Genomic DNA, 16,917 nt, shown 5'->3' on the forward strand with positions numbered 1-16,917 from the left:
AGCCGCGTTTTAAAAGGCGGAGGAAGACGGTACGGACTGGAGTGCTGACTGCGTTTCATGTCGTCGCTGGGCAAGTCAGATGAGGCTCTTCTTTGTAGTTTGGCCTGGTTAGCGACGCCACCGACGGAGCCGTCGTTCCTGACTTGGCACTTGGGCGCGCGCGTGGGGGTTCTAGATGAGGCAGGGAACACCGGGGAAGAGCCGGATGGCGGTGAAACCGCCGTCGCCATTGTGCAACAGGGCTTGCGTGGCATGTCTCGGGCCATTTGGCGGCTTGGGACCCCCTCCGGGTGATCACGAGAACGACTCCCAACACTCCTGCTGTCCCCTGGGCGCCTGGAACGGCGAATAAGTGCTAGTGTATTCCGTAAAGTGCGGCGATGGGATGTCACGTGTTGGGATCTTTGGTCAAATTGTCATATCCCCGGAGCTACATGCGAATGACGGGATGTGACGCCATCTCAAAGGGGAAGGCCGAGACGGAGGTACACTGAATTTGCTGAAATCCCTAGGAAGTATCCTGTGTGTGTCAGCATATTGCTATAATGGAAACGCATCATTCGATGGTGGGAAGCGAGCACGGCAGTTGAAAGTACAGAGTCGATCATGTACCAGGAAACTGGCTTGCGAGGGACGGCCAGGCATGGCACGAGGCAACATGGAAGCAGCGGTGTCCCCGGGAATGGCCCATGCTAACCTGGAACACCCGTGTCGGGCAGTGTAAGCTTCCCTTTTCGTGTTTGACCCCCACGCTCCCGGAGGCCTGGGCGACAGCTGAGATAGCGATCACCCCTGTTCAAAATCCCATCGAGAGCCGCTCCTGGGACGGTATTCGTCAGTGGTCTTCAGGGGTAAATGTAAAATCAAAATGCAACTCAAGAATCCAAGGCTGCATCTTACGACAAGCTTCCACCAAAGGTGGGCATCTCTGTGTCAAGGCTGCCAGCCTGCCTCGAGGCTATGAGTTATCTTTATCCAGAACCTCGGACCACTACGGTTCATCCTTCTCCCGGGAGGCATGATTTCCTCAGCATTGCATAAGACCATCAACCCGTCGATTCAACCTTCTACAGAACGCATAGCCGGGGCCGCCGTGAATCCAAAGTTTAGGATCGGATATCAATACTATTATCTGGGTGACCAGTTGACATGCGTCGTATCTGCCAGGTCACGTCATCATGGCGGTGAGGCTTCTTCAAACTCTTCGCAACCCTGTGCTACCCATTACTTGAACGACGAGGCGAGGATCCGGGCATCAGGCGCCAGCGAAGCGTGGCGCAGCTGTGTTGCCTAGGTATTGTACGTCTGACACGGGCAGTTTGGATGTTTGGCAACGTGGTCCAAGTGACGGATGGCCCCGGGGCTCAGAGCAGGCTATCCTGCTTTCTAAGTGGCCTTCACAGGCGGACGTGAGCAGTCGGTGGCCAAAATGCACCCATATACCTCGTAACTGGAAGTTGGAACCACCGTCATCCCATGACACCATCAGGGTGTTTGTATCCGTCGTCAACGGCAAGTTGCCAGTGGATAACGCTTTGGGTTATCCAGAGTCCCTGCCATGAGTATCCCGGCCCCCGAAGAATCAGCTATCTCCAGCCCAACTTTCTGGACAGGGACGTCAAGATTTGATTGACGGCTCAACAAAGCCTTCTGAGGAGTGGGTCAAGAATGTCGCTTTATGTGCCTCCTCCGATCCTGCTCACTTCACTTTATACAATGGAATCGACAACCGATCAATTTAATCGGCCTGTCGTCATGGTTCTATCATTCGCTGCACACCGGGTCTGGTACCGATACAGCAAAGACGGATGGTCCAAATCCACGGCTGGTTCACCGCGATTAGACAACGTAAGCTGCTAGCTTGGGATCTGATCCCATTCGAGCCACGCTCGCCGTCGGATAACAGCGTGGGGCCAGCGGACCAAAAGGATAATCAAAAGCCGGAGGATGTTCCTCAACTTCCTCGGTCCTGGAGCAGCTCTACAGGCGGGAAAATTGAGGACCCAAGAAAAGTGATGATCTCTTGCATCGACTAACAGTCACGCGGGGGGCAGACTCTCCATCAGAGTTTCCGATTCCGTGGGGGTCGTTGTTCCCCAGGATGCACTAACCCACTCTGGGTGCCGCTATTGGCATCTTCCCCAGTCTCTCCATGACCCACCCTTGAACTCCGGAGGAGCCAGCCCCCGTGTCATGAAGCTCCGTCTTCCTAGAGACGGTGAAATCTAGATCCATCGTCATTGGCTCCTGGACGCTCCTGTAATCGCGGATGTTTGCTGCGGTGGATTTACTTCGCTCTCACGAGTCACCTTATCCTCTATGAATAGGTAATGAAGCCAATGTCCGATACGCTCCCCCGGGGTCCGCTGCCCGTGCTCTGTCCACGGGACCAGATAGGTTTGATATCCTGACCGAGCCGAAGTTCTAGAACATCCAGATGATCCTGCCTTCCGACCGCCGCCATAGTTATACTCGCCCGTTTCCCCGCGATACCAAGGTGATGAGCATGACGGGTAGGATAAGAGCTACCCCCGGCAAGAGACTCGCCCACGAGTTTCTAGAATGCTTCTGGGAAAGTATTTCAAGTATAGAACGTTGCTGCCAATTGCGAGTCGCTGTGGAGCCAGGGGCATTGTTCGAAGCCCGCTAAATTGCACAATATATATTTAGATCTAGACGAGCAGTAGCGAGGCAATGCCGAGGCGCGGTTGTAGGTGTTACGCTCACAACCACAGAACTGGAGTCTGGGATATCCTTGTCCATTGGCCTAGCCTTATTCAAGAGGAAGATCTGTCTGAGTCTCTGAGATGTATCCCTGGCGCCCTTTCCACCCCTGAAGTATCCCTCATCCCCATTTCCCTTCGTCTCTTGCCGCCCCAGCCCCATCAGAACCGGCGCCAGTCGTTGCTTGCACCGCCATGGATATAGCGCGGGGGAGGGCTGTCTGAGGATCCTGACCTCAATCCTCGGCGGATCGTCTTGCCCTAGAACTCGGTATTTCACATCGTCGGGGAGACGGGCCATCGCGGCGTCTCGATCCTCTACCGTCCTGAATACGGCCACTTTGTGCTGTGCTTCGGACCCCACAAGATAACCTTCTAGATCTTAGGCTGCTCCTCCAGAGCAAACTGGTTCCACACTTGCTTGGTCGCATTGGGCGTTCATGATGAAGAGTCCGATGAAGGGAGCTTGTGAAAGGCCGAGGGCGCCTGAACTTGGCTCAGGTGGCTCCCACTCCTCGTCGTCTGCGTCGCTCGGGTGGGGACGCGGGCCACGGCTAGCCTTCATTATATCCGACCCATCGTTGTCATGCTCATATTCAATAGTCTGGGAGAGCCGACCAGGTGTGCGTCGGGCAAGCCATGACCCCGGGATAGTGCGGTTGTAGCGGGCGTTAGAATTATGTTGTCTCCTTCCAGCAGAGAGGGACCCTACCAGCCACGACTAGGCGGACTAAGGTGGAATACTCCACGCTGTGGGCGAGACCCGTCCTGATCGTTGCGTAGAAGCCACGGAGGTGGCCCTAGTGGCCGCCGTTCTGGCTGTATTTGACAATGCTGTCTGCTAAGGCAGATGTTCAGCCGTCCGATGTAAGTCGTCTGACCAATTTTACGAATAGCCAAGGACAAAAAAAAAAAGGAAAAAGGAAAATGGGACGATAGACTTAGGAGACATATGGTATATCGCAAGCTGTCGATAAAGTGATGATGGACTTTCGGAATCCCGCATAGGTATCAGCAGAAAATCGGTTGAAATAAGAGTTGCGAAGACGAGACTGAAGCTACCGGAGTGGGGGGAGGTGCACACGCCGAGAAGAGATGGCAAGACCTTCTAAGTCCTACCTTCCCCGGTCGAGCAAGCTAGGGCATTTCTATTACTGTAGGTCCAAGTTAGCCAAAGCAGGGGACCGGGGATGCAACTGCACTTCAGCAATGTAAGTATGGTCTCAGCTAAGACTGCTCCGAGAAGAGAATGGAGATCTGAAGACAGCCACGGTGCTGCTAGAAGTGTTCAAACCCCTTTTCTTTGTTGTCATAGCTCGGGCCATTAAGCTGAGACTGAGCTCAATGTTGATCAGACTGTTGTACCAGACTATATTAGGCATGTCTTCTAAGAACCAGCGAGCCCTTGAATGAGTAAGTCTTCCGTTCAAGTGCCAGGGGCTAACAGCAAGTAATGTATCTAGTGCAAGCGAGTGAAAGGGCTGGAGGGAGGTGGTTGACAGGCTGTCAGAACTGTCTTACTCGAGCTCAGCGCACATTGACCGATCTCCTATGACACCATGAACAAGTAGAGCGAGTCACTGAGCCGGAGAACCCTCTGAAGCCGCATGCTAGCCGGGTTCTACCTGCGGCTGTGCACCGGCGCTCTTCCTGAACGTGAAGTCGCACGCTGGACCCCTCGATTTCCAAATAGTAGGGCGCCCCTCGAAGGTTAAGCTACCAATTTCTGCTCTGTTTTCCATTCCACCTCTCTCGCTCCTTCCGCACCAGCCTTTCCACTCTTTTTCATTTCCACTCTTCTTCATCTCAGCTTTTCAGTTCTAGACACGATCATCAGTATGGCTTCCAGCAGCTCTGAGGACACGACGCAGATGAACGACACGGCTATGAACATCGCACGCAAGCGGTCCTCTTCGCCTCAGAGAACGGTAAGATTCTCGATGGACGTTGAACTGCGAGTTATAGACGCAGAGACCGGGTCGGTTGCAAGCACCGAGATGCAGGACCTATTCTCCTATGCCAGCCTCAACAAGACAGCCCGTCAAATTGACGAGAACCCCTTCTTTCTCCATCCGAACAATGAATACGAGATCACCCCAGATTTGCTGGAAAGCAGGCCGCCATAGGGCTAGTATAACTCCCTTCACTTGTCCCAATCTCCCTATAATTATTTCAAGTATCGGTGCTCCCCTACCACAGCCGTCAAGGCAAGTCGACTACTTCTCACATAACTATATACTGACATCATCAACCTCAGCTTCGAACAGTCAACCCTTTCCCCAGCACATCTTCCGCAGCGAAGATATGGCCGAACGAGGACCCCATGGCCCCACCACCGAACCATCCTCTCTACAAACCCATCCTCTCTACAAAGCCGATCGTCCTAAAAGGAAGATCACAGCTCGTCGGAGGAAAGCCCAAGTTCGGACAAGGAAAATACAGAGTTTCTCGACAAAATTGAAGACTCTTCTGAGATGGACGAAAGCTCTTCTGAGCAAGACGGATACCCCTCCGAGACGATCGAGTACTATTCCTGTCGGAAGGAGGGTTCTGTTCGAGAAGTCGATGATGACACCTCTACCGAGGGTGAAGAGCATGAAGATGGGGAGGAGGAGGAGGAGGAGGAGGAGGGATACGACATGAAGGGACACAATCAAGTCGGCCTCATCGCCAGAAGCTTTCCAGTTGGCGGGAAGGGCTAACAATATGCCCGAGGCGCCAAGGAACATCACCAGTCAGACGGGCCGGTTGTCGACCCCCAGGGAGTCAACAGATGCCGGCTAGCAACATCAACGACCTTTTCCCGGTCATTCCTGTGATGGTTGACCCCGGATGCAGCACGGCCCGCGTATGATGTCCGACCAACACGAGCGGATTGATCGATCCGCACTGGAAGGAGATGCCACGGAATTGCGCACAAGCTCCACATGGAAGAAAAGAGAAGAAAAAAAAAGAAAATGAAGAATAAAAAGAAAAAAAAGGCAAAAGGGGAGAAGACAGGTGCGGTTGCGAAGAGGAGAACGGAACCGGCAAGGCCCAGACGGGCGACCCAGATCAATCTTTCGCGCCTATCCTTGCCGAAGACAGCGCGAGAGGCTACAAGCGACACGCCTCTCCGCTGCCTCCGTCAGGTAAGTCCCGGACGTTATTTAGGAATAACAGTCGTTGCTGCAGCTGACAGCAACAACTACAGACAACGAAGCCGGGCTCTAACAAGCCCGCGCCGACCAGACCCATTCCCCCCTGCCTGCCATACCTCCCGCGCCCAGCACCACTTCAACTGGCGATGCTTTTGAGCCTAAGCGGCAATATCTCCAGCGAAAAAGGTGGATGATGATGATGATGATGCCAACCCCGGCCCTGGCGTGGTACAGGGGTGAGGTTAGCTATGGTATCTATACTAGTCATCCAAGATTGGCATAGGCTATGTTAGCCGGGCCATTATGAGGACCCTAAGAGTGTGTGGTTCGCGGAGGCTCCCTAGGCTTATGTGAGTTCTCTGCGGCGGTAAGCGAACATCTGATGGAAGGAGTTGGGATGTTCTGACCAGACTTCTGTGCATGTATAGCTGACCGAAAAGGAGAAAGGCGAGCGGAACCTCTAACGATAAACCTATATGGCATTAGCCCCATGAAGGGCTTCCATTATGGTTGATCACCACAATCCGTCTTGTCACCAAAGAGATGATATTCCTGGCTCCATTTGAGGTAAGAAAGACCAACTCTCAAGCGACCATGCAACGGGGCCAATTAGATTCCAGAAAGTTTCATCAAGGTCAATCTTGCAACTTGGACTTGACAAGGGCAACGTCACGTTCGGCGCCGATTGATTCATATGGACCATGACAGGCAGCACGCACGTGTTGACATCCGGCTCATTGCTGAGAGTATAACTCAGTTCATTCTTTCGGTGGCCAGAGGCTTACTTGTTTGGGTGTGGGTGTATGCAGGACTGAACAAGGCTATATGCCATTGACATCCGCAACGGAGGTGTAATGGAGATATCCCATTCCGTGGAGAAGATATTCTTGATGGATCCAGAGAAACTGCATCGCCGCGGTTCAAGCAAAGAAAGCGTCGGACGAAGCGATGAAAACGGTGGGTCAACTTGACGAAATGGATGGGCATAGACGAGCTTTCAGCCGACCACGTCAACCTTTCCAAGGTATGTGATGGCCCAAAGGGATTTTACCTGCCTGCAATGTCCATTGTATTGATTGGCAATAGAGAGAGGTGTCATAGGACACAATCGGGGAGTCCCAAACGTGTCTTCACACAGGAGCGGTATCCCGCTGTTCACCCCGGCGGTGCGGCTCCGCAACCAAGCCAGAGCGAGACCACCACCTCGACAGACACTACTACTACGTCTGAACCCACGACAACCATGGAAACCGGATCCGCGCTATCACGCTCGTTTATGATTCCTTTTAAGACCTTTTGAGACGATCGAGGGTCCGGGCGAGGCGGTCATCGGTTCGAGTCAAAGGGGCGGACGGGCGGATCACTACAGGCGGAGGAGGAGCATACGTTGAGCGGGGCAGAAGGACACGTATGTCGGCGATGAGGCGCAGTCCAAGCGTGGTATCCTCACTCTGCGCTACCCCATCGAGCATGGTGTCGCCACTAACTGGGACGACATGGAAAAGATCTGGCACCACACCTTCTCTAACGAGCTCCGTGTTGCTCCTGAGGAGCACCAGGTGCTTTTGACCGAGGCTCCCATCAACCCCAAGAGCAATCGTGAGAAGATGATACAGATTGTCTTCGAGACCTTCAACGTCCCCGCCTTCTACGTGTCCATCCAGGCCATCCTGTCGCTCTACGCCTCCGGTCGGCACCCGTGGCGGTGGCGGTAAGCCAGAGGGTAATAATAAGGGCCGAAGCGATGCACTTCATTGTTGTTGGTTTCTAGATTCTCTTGTTGTATATCCTACCTAGAACCCCGTTCGTTCTACTCAAGAACCCTCTTCTTTCTACGGGGTTAGCTAAAGGAAATTTCAAGTACACTTTTTTCTCTCTCTGCTACCTCCGGACTCGAAGTGACAGAAGGTTCGCTCAAATCTGGCTCGAAGGGGAATGCACCAGCTAATTGGGCGTTCACAGCTGAGAATTGGCATTTAAGGCTGTTGAGCCGGGCAATGACCCTGGTTTAAACGAGGAGCAGCGGCCTGCGGTGGTAGAAAAGTGGCAAAAGGAAGGTTGTCGATATTGAACGCCCTCGCGTTGAGGCCCCTCACACGCATCACCGGCCGCCCTGTCTCCGAGTCGTCGACGGTCGTGTCGGCGATCCAGCTCTTGTCCTGGTCGCGGCGGCCACGGCCGGAGTGGGTCGAGTGGGCAACCGCCGGTTAGGATCCCTGAACTCGGTCTACTGGTCAAGTACGGAAGGCAAGTCGTGCGGGCTGAGGTGGAGGCTCAGCGGTATGTGTATAAGCACCTGCAGGGTCGTGGGATCATCGCCGCTGTGCCTCACAGACCCGCATCGCCCTTTCCAGCTCCTCCAAGCTTCCCCGGTCGCCATACGCATCGGCCAGGGCTGCCTCGCGCCGCCGCCTCTCGACTTCGGCTTGCTCAGCGGCCGCCAGCCGCTCATCGACCTGGAAGTTGGGCAGGGAGCTGGTCGTGTTGGTGAAGGGCAGACGCAGGTCGGTCAGCGCGGCAAGAAACGGCGCAAGGAGGGCGTCCACCTGCGAAGCGCTGCTGTCGAGGAGCGTGAAGAGGATCTGGAGCGTCGTGTTGGTCAGCGACCATTCGGTTGTCAGGCTCGGGACGACGTCGAGCGGCGAGCAGCGCGTACGTGTCCATGCACATGCTCGGCGCCGTGTGCAGGATCTTGCTGCACCGCGAGTATATACCTTTTATTCCGATACTCTGCGACAAGCCGGTCGGACCGCTCGACGAGCCCACCTTTCCGGCGGGACGGGAGCCCGAGGGGTTCTGGGAAGCCAGCGCGGAGGAGATCTTCTACGCGGCCAAGGTTATTGTTGACCTTGCCGAAATCTGCCGCGACAAGTTACCCATGTTGTCGCTCGTGTTGTTCGCCATCTGGACGGCCGCCTTTGTCGGCATCTAGTGGCGCAAGCCTCTTTGTGATACTGGCACTGCACTGATGTTCAGCACCCTACGAAAGTCGGAATGTTTGACTAAATCAAAGGTAAGAAACAGACAGGAGAGATCAGGATCATAAGAGGCCATAGCCTACCTGAGAGATGCTAGCGAGCCAGGGGTACTGGTTGACGCCGATGCACTTTTCAAGTCGGAACACCATGGCAAGACGAGGCACTGCAACAGCAAAGCGAAAGATCAACAACACCGACGCTGTGATTTGCCTTAGTTATTGTACCTCTGACTTGACTCCTTTCATCCGCCCACCAACCGTTTCATCTCTGCCCTCTACAGGATGGACGGTTGACGAGCCGGAAAAGCGCGTAGCTTTGCTGGAGCAGCTCATCGGCCCACCCACCGGACCCCTAGCTTCCTACAGCGGACATTCTGCCACGTCCAGCTCGGGACAAAAGTCCGGTGATCTCAGGACCTCACAATGGGAAGAAGACCGCAGATTGGGGGTTCCCAGTCGGTTGAACAAGCCAGATTTGTCGGCGTCAGTCTCCAATCTGTCAAGAACAGGAGGCCACCCGATCTCGGGTGACTCGTAGTCCACTTTGACATAGACCGTCTTCGAGCCGTGGGGGTAATGTTCCCTCCCCCGGAGTCCACTTCAACCGGCGACGAGCCAAGTCCGAGAGGAAATACAGCCGGAACCCCTGATCCTCGTGGCTATCGGGTAAGTCTTCAGTCTGATCGATCAATCTACCACTTCCATCGGAACTGACCAATGCAGGCGGTCTGAAAAGTTTTGATTAACTAGATCATCATTCTAATATTTATCTGCATGCCGTTTCCCTCGAAGCAAGCGGGCGCAGCAGCCGCCGTCGAGCTCACGGTTGGGGGGGTGAGGCCCAGCAATGGCCGGGCAGAAAAGCGACCTAGGACCAGACTGGACTCGAAGGCGGCCGGTGGGGGGTTTGAGAGAGAGCAAAGATAGAAAGAAAAGAAAGAAAAAGGAAAAGAAGTAAACTTAATGAACAGGAAAAAGAGAGGAAAAGGCAACAGAAAGGAAGAAAAGAGAAAAGAAAACAGCAAGGGGATGATTCGGAGGGGGCCCTAACAGAGCTACTGTGGCGGTGGGATCAGTTATTGTTCCATTTGGATCTGCCAGATCGGTGTAGAACTGCGGTGAGGGATGACGAGGAGACCCCGACGGAAAACGACAGCTGGCGCGGGAACCAGCAGCAGTACTCGCAATGGCAGTGGTGGAAGAAAGAAGAGGAGGGATCAGAAGGCACAAACTCACCTCCTTCCCACCTTCCGGAGATTTTGCGGATCCAGGGTCAACACGCTGTCCTAGGGAAGCAGATGTGTATATCTTGTCATGGGGCAGATGATCCTGTGGATACCATCTTCCCACACACCTCTTTCCTGTCTTTAGCTCTTTCATACTCACTGTACGACACACGACAGAATGGCTTTCTCTTTCTCCAGGCCGCGCTCCCTGCGGGAAGAAACGCTGCCCGTCTTGACATGCGGCAATGGGACGGCGCCTGGGAAGAGACGAAGTGGTACGATACTGTGTGTGTTAGTGGAGATGATACTAGAAAGAGGTTGGTGCAGCAGTCTGTCAAGGAGGAGATGCGAGGCGAGCAGTTGATGGAGAGGCTGGGAACTAAGCAGCCCTAGGAAGGAAGGGGGGGGGGTGGCGGTGATGATGATGATGATGATGATGATGGGGGTACCTTAGGTGGAATTGATGATATTGACGTTGGGATGTGCCGTGTTTGGGCGGCTGTCTGTATCAGCGACTACTGGCGCTCTCTTTGCTTTTGCTAGCGCAGCACCGGCAGCATAGTTCTGCCCACCGAGGCGAACCAGGGGTTCCAGGTCGACTTTCCGGATATACCCGTTAGTAGTATCGGGGCCACCGAGGCAGCATCCCGGGAGATCAAACTCTGAGAACTGGCCTTGAGTCTGGCGACGACCACGACTCCGCCCTGATCCTTCAGCCATATTAACTCTGGCTTCTAATGAACGAGGGAGCTATCCACAACTACCTTGTTGCCGTGGTTAACGAGAGCGGCCTGGCACTGATGCTTCGCAACGGCCAGGGTTCCGTCGTGGGAATCGACTTTGTCTACCGTTCGGGGATATGGGTGTAGTCCAGTGTTATTAGCTCTATGGAGTAAGGGTGTAACCTGGCTAATTACAATAGCCTGCCCTTCTCTCAATGGGTGGCTAGATTGTCATGCTATACAAGATATCTCGCAGGGGCAGCACTCTGTTGATAGTTCTAGAGGTATTGTCAAGATTCCCAACTGTGTTAGCCAATATACCGCAATCAAACAAGAGCCCTATGGAATCAACAGTTTGTTGGCGGAGCTACCAAACTAGTCACACTTCATTGTTGAACAGGGGCTTCGCTCTTTGGTAAGGAAGGTACGGCGGACCACGGGGTTCGAAGTTGTAGACTCTTACATCCAACCACCGACCAACCCACAAATACACTCATTTCATCCACGTTGTTTTCGTGACTGGAACCTGCTGACTTCCCAAAGTTCACGTACGGCCAAACTGGCAAGTCTCCTTCCCACCCCGGGGCCTCGACGCAGGCTTCGTAGAGGCGGTTAAGGGGGTCTACCTTTCAGAACACAACAACTTGGCCCATCGGGACTCGACTTCGGCTTCTTTGAGGTATGCATTCTGGTCTAGAAGACTATCGGCCACTGATTTACTGATAGTATAATACAGCCCTTCCCTCCCGCGTGCGCGGCCTCCAACAGTTCAGAACAGCACGAATCTGTCCCCCCTAGAATCACGATCTAGGGTACTTCTCCGAGGTATTCCTTTTCCTCTTAGAATGGCGTCTGGCCATCAATTGTACTAATATTAAATCCCAGCGCTCTCTCTCTCTCTCTCTCTCTCCCGGCGTCTAGCAGTTCGGAGCAGCACAACTCGGTCCCATCGGAGCTCGACCCCAACAAGCCAAACATTCACTCGGATAAAGGGTGTTTATTTCCAGCTTTGTTCTCTCTTGTATCACATAGTTACATTCTCCCTCCTATGCCCGTGGCCGGGCCGGGAGCCACAGGGAAAGCAATTCTGAACGTCAACGAGGACCTAGAAAGGCGCGGTCTTGAGGCGCGCAGGAACACAGCGCTCGACTCGAACGGTGTCTGTGACAATAGGGGCAACTCACTGGAGATCAATTGTTGCACAGGAGTTGAAGGCAGAGATGGCTGAGAGTACCACCACCTGATAAGGTATACGACGGGCCGAATAGGGGATATCCCAGCAGACGCGGAGAGATACCGGGAGAACCCCTATATACTAATCAAAGATCGAACGACTGGGGTCTCGGGCTCGACAAGGGGGCGGGAACGAGCAACGCCTTTCCCAGTCACCGGGCGCAACGCGAAACCGGGATGTTCGATTCGACCGCGAGGACCATACATTTATGGTAAGATAGGCAAGTCATCTACACCAGCTTTGTCCTGGGTGAATACATGGTCTGACTAGTTAGCTTCACAAGGCCGACGGCTTACAACCCAAGACGATCGACACGTTCCGGCAGATGCGCCTGGCAAACTCTCTGTTGTAGTGTGATGACGAACACCCCCACGTATGCAATATTTGCGCTAGGCCCCCCGCCGGAAGCAACGTGGATAAGGACTTGAGGGGGAACCGGCAGACGCCGACGAAGGGCGAGGAACTTGTTATACTATGAAGGCCGTAGAGGGATTATAATGCGGTGGCATGTAAGTATTAGTGAAATGTAGGGCTTACACGGGTTGAATTGCTTGCTTGGGGAAGAGGTTACGTCCTGGGGGAGCTGTAGCCCTTATGTATAGAGAGCCTTAAATCCTAATCTACCTTCCTATAAACATATGTTCCGGTACCTTGTTCCCAGAGCATGCTTTCCTGTGGCGCCATCCCCTACTTTTAGCAGGTGCGAACACCTGCCTTCTTGGTCGTTGTTGTTGTTGTCGTTTGCTCTAGGCGATGGCTGTCGTTTTCATCGAGGTGTATTCATTGACCTGCAGGATAATAACCATGTCAACGGGTTCTTGGTAGCTAGGTTAGGTCCACTAATAGCTCCGTACCATGTCTATGACGCGTGTGAGGGAGGTCTTGGTTCAATACCTAAGCAAACATGTGGAAACAAAGGTCTTCTATAGAACTGCTGCAAGAGGGGTAAAAGTTGCTTTCCTATGGTGAATAACATTTAGATGCCCGACTAACCGTTGGGTGGTTGAAGAGCTAACGGCCGAAGCATCTAGTAAGGTAAGTACCTACCTAAGGTAGGTACGCATCCTCCATGCTCTCTGCCTGGATTACGCCTGCCGCCTACCTCTTTGCCCGCACCGGGTTGGGCATCACCATTGTAGCTACGCGTGCCGCCACCTCCTATCGACTCCAGCGAGCCGTTATTACTTTCTGTTGAAAGGCTCGTCCTCTTCCTCCCGACCACCGGCAAATGGCTTCCATTCGCACTCCGCGTACGGGGAGAAATACCCTCGATCGCCTCACCTCTTGGCTGCCAGCTCCTCCCCGTCCCCTCGGCGAGTCTCCGCCATTTCGTTCCGGGTCTAGCAACCGCTCAGTAACACCAGCATCTCCCCGACTGCCGTCCTGGCTATCCGACGGGATAAATACAACATCCGAAACTCCAAGCACATTCCCTTGGCATCCACGCCTACATTCCTGTGTATAGCGTCTCGTCGCTGCCCTTGTTGGAGACGGTATTGGGTATTGGGAATACCTTTCTAAATCATCTCGTTCGTTCCTCTCTTCATTTCTCTACCGTTCCTTGCCCCCTTCTAGCAATTTAGCAATCACCTGACGCTTCGTAACCTTGCCATAGGGTACAGATAGCCTCCCGATCTGCATCGTGGGCAACAAGTGCGACTTGCGCCCCGAGGACCACGGCTCCACCCTAACCGGCATGTCATCCCCCGGCACACGCATTCTTGGTACAGCTTATCTTGTCCCAACGCAATCACCGGTTACAAGACCAGTCTCGCGTCCCGAATTTGAACACTCAGCGGCTTGTTTGTTTGTTTGTTTGTCCACCCTTAACGTCCGGGTTGGAGACAACCACCCACACCCGAAGCGTCCTGCAGAACTGACACAGCAAGACTGTCTCCTTCTGGCTGGTCTAACCTCCTTAGTCAATGCGGCTTCGTGGGTTACATCAAGAACGCACATGAGTGCTACCCTCCGGGGGCACTGGCTACGACCATTTGCAGCAGCCGCCGCCAGCGGCATGCCACCGCCGAAAAGGAGCTCCAAGGGAGTGGGATAGGCACCGGTTCCCGGCATTCGACCAGCGCCACCCGGTGGCTATGGGCCAGAGGCGCCATTGCTCGCAAGCAATGAAGAGTGGGGAGGGCAGGGGGCAACGGTTAGCATGAGAAGCGAAGTTAACGCTGAAGGGAGGACCGTGATAACATCGGTCAAGAAGGGTGTCAGAGACTTTTCGTTGGAAAAGATGTTAAGATTCATGTTGAGGGGTATATTCAAGTGCTGGGGGAGGAGGAGCATCCTGCTAAAACGAGGGGCAGAGACCACAAGGTAGGCAGGTACTACCTAGGGGTATCGGTATGGCAGGAACAAGGGCAGAAGACCGGGCAACAGGTTCTCTGTTGCGGCGTGTTGGGAGGTCAGAGGCAGAGAAAAGAGGTCTGAATACTAGGGTAGGTGACGAAGAAGGTGAAGGATGTGATGTGCCAACCTAAGCCGGGAACTGGCTTATATGTGGAAGGGCTTGAAGACCATACTGAACACAAAGACCACAAAGGTCTTTCGCGGTTCAACGCTCTCCATGTACAATACATAAGGAACCAAGGCCCCTAGAGTCTCCGACCCCTCAAGCAAGCAATACAACCTGGGTGACCCGCTAAGTTCAACACCTCTGTACGATGCTACCTGTTATGACAAGCCTACCCCTGACGCGCCCATCTTAGCTCTACCGCTGCGGCTCAAACCAGCCCCGGCAACTCCGCAGAAAGAAAAAGCCGAAGGCTAACAGGAACAAAGTACACGACGAGGGAGAATGGGTGCATGTCACGTATGGGCCTGTTTGCATTTTGGTAACCAAAGGTAAAGTTTTGCTCCGGTCCCTTACTGGCAAATATGCTCGTAGAGCCCACACTAGCCAAGAAATCCCCCAGTCAAGGAACTCTCTAATAAAGTGCAGACAGTTCAATGGGGGATACTAGAAAGCTACATGATATATTTGTCAGCTAGTTACTACTTGTTGTAAAATCTCGCCGATGTTAAGTTCAGTTGTTGCCCTGCCGGCAACAAAGTGGTAACCTGACGAGAGTGGTGCCAGTAAGGTAAATGGAAGAGGGTGGTCACCCCCGCTAGGTCGCTTTCTTCCCCCACACGACACAAACCGACAACTTCTTGCACAGATTCAGCGGAATGACTCAACGCTGTTACATCCCGGAATATCCTCCATCTTCTCCCACTCATCATGACTCATGGTGCCCAATGGCGCTGTAACCCTTGAACAATTTTTAGATCCGGCTCCTGCTTTCAAGTTGTTGAAGAAATCGACATCAGCTGACAGGGTCATGATATCTTCGTCATCCTTTGACCTGGCCTCGTTTGTTCACGAAAGGCCCCATCTAGCGCCTCAGTCATCGCTCAGCTGTTCTTTGACGCTGAGAAAAGCCAAGTACTACTATCATGACGCACTGCTATTTTCGCTCTCTAGATTACCAACGAGCTACTTACCTGTAGGAGGCCGCGGGCATGATCGGCGCTCTGCCGACACTAAAGACTCTGGTAACAGACTTCGGTCCATCTATGCCAACAATTTGCCGAACACTTGCCTTGTCAGAGACACCATCATTACCCAGCGTGGTGGGCTATACAAGCTACCAGAAAGCAAACGGCTTAGATATGACATCTATGGTTAGTAAGTAACTTCCATGCTATGACTAGCACGACTAACTGTGGATGAAGAGCTAGCAGCCGAAGTGTCTACTTAACGCGACACCGGCAATCTGGATAGATGACCCGGGAAGCTGAAGAAAAGCACCAGAACCGAAGTCCGAGCCCAACGTCCATTGGCACAGCGTTTCCCTCAAAACGGGTGTCAACACCAAGAAGGGTAGGTGAACATCATGCCCCAAGAGCTCGCAATGCCTCGGGCTGGAGGAGAACGCCGTGGCCTTGTGGGATCTCTCGCTGCTGCTCCACGTTGCCCAGTACATCAAGACATTTCAGGATGGCAAGGGCTGACGTCAAAAATAAAAAGCAAACAACACCTGGGCGAACAACAAACTCCTGCGTAGACTGAAGACTCACCTTGAGGATACGCTCGACTTCATGGTGGAGACTGGCATCCGGGCGATCATGGTTGCCGGGGCAACCTGAGATTCCCGCCATGCGCTACAACAACCGCACGCGACCGGAACCCAACGTGGGGAAGGAAATCAATGCGGAATGCGGCCGGCTTGGTTGAGCTGCTGGCTGAAAGCGACTCCGTGAGCGTAAACTTACCCCTGAATGTGAGTCACCCCCCGTTTCCGCCTGTCCTGATGCTCGCAGGTCTCTCAGCAACGCTTCGCTGACGGCCCCCAAGAAAGATAGCGAGGACCACATCTGCCAGCTTCTATCGTGGCTGGCCCCCCTTACTTCGCTGGTGAGTAGTCCCAGCACCACGGCGCACCCCCTTTCTTTCCGGCCGCTCCGCCCTACCACCGCCAGCAGTCTGCCGCGACACGCGCCTCATCCCGTCCGTCCATTGACCTGCACCCGGGCAGTCAGTTAACTGGGACAAGCAGGGAAGCCTCCAGGAGCGGAAGCGAAGAAATTTCGTAGGATTCCGCAGACCGAATCTGGTCGCTCCTGGCTACCGAAGAAGAAAGAACGAACGAAGCGTTTTCATCCACGAGATAGCATGAGAAGTGCCAAGCGACAGGCCTCGCGGTCACCTCCGCTGAACTCAGGTCAACAGCGGTTATCACGGGGATAAAGGCCTCGGGAATGTAGCTCCTCTAGGAGTTTCATAACTCGGGGCGTAGTGATTGGCAAGATTCCTGGCGTATTGGGCACCAGCGGGTCTTCTCCCCTTCCGATACCCCGAGCGTCCGGGCCGCCTGGCGCGCATCCGAACACCCAAGACCCGC

General features: G+C 53.8%; 4 protein-coding genes across 4 annotated transcripts; 3 read left to right on the forward strand and 1 right to left on the reverse strand.

Moving 5' to 3' along the window:
• Positions 1–3,554: 3,554 nt before the first annotated feature.
• B0T15DRAFT_506480 (uncharacterized protein) lies at positions 3,555–5,425 on the forward strand (the record flags this gene model as incomplete). The annotated part of the gene is made up of 5 exons (XM_062867581.1): positions 3,555–3,590; positions 3,884–3,934; positions 4,102–4,136; positions 4,561–4,651; positions 5,114–5,425. 5 exons carry the CDS (start codon positions 3,555–3,557, stop codon positions 5,423–5,425), a joined length of 525 nt encoding a protein of 174 aa, XP_062725517.1.
• Positions 5,426–7,257: 1,832 nt separating this feature from the next.
• Positions 7,258–7,578, forward strand: B0T15DRAFT_388299 (uncharacterized protein; the record flags this gene model as incomplete). Its single annotated transcript, XM_062864440.1, has 1 exon — positions 7,258–7,578. A coding segment is annotated over one exon (321 nt), but the record flags the coding sequence as incomplete, so codon positions are not given.
• Positions 7,579–7,839: 261 nt separating this feature from the next.
• B0T15DRAFT_488447 (uncharacterized protein) lies at positions 7,840–8,791 on the reverse strand (the record flags this gene model as incomplete). The annotated part of the gene is made up of 4 exons (XM_062866512.1): positions 7,840–8,022; positions 8,200–8,445; positions 8,520–8,686; positions 8,740–8,791. 4 exons carry the CDS (start codon positions 8,789–8,791, stop codon positions 7,840–7,842), a joined length of 648 nt encoding a protein of 215 aa, XP_062725519.1.
• A 472-nt stretch (positions 8,792–9,263) lies between these two features.
• Positions 9,264–10,935, forward strand: B0T15DRAFT_506482 (uncharacterized protein; the record flags this gene model as incomplete). Its single annotated transcript, XM_062867582.1, has 6 exons — positions 9,264–9,367; positions 9,435–9,506; positions 9,952–10,142; positions 10,212–10,351; positions 10,610–10,681; positions 10,813–10,935. 6 exons carry the CDS (start codon positions 9,264–9,266, stop codon positions 10,933–10,935), a joined length of 702 nt encoding a protein of 233 aa, XP_062725520.1.
• Between the last annotated feature and the right edge of the window lie 5,982 nt (positions 10,936–16,917).

This window comes from Chaetomium strumarium, assembly GCF_033439665.1.
Source record: "Chaetomium strumarium strain CBS 333.67 chromosome Unknown B0T15scaffold_1, whole genome shotgun sequence".
NCBI classification, from domain to species: domain Eukaryota; kingdom Fungi; phylum Ascomycota; class Sordariomycetes; order Sordariales; family Chaetomiaceae; genus Chaetomium; species Chaetomium strumarium.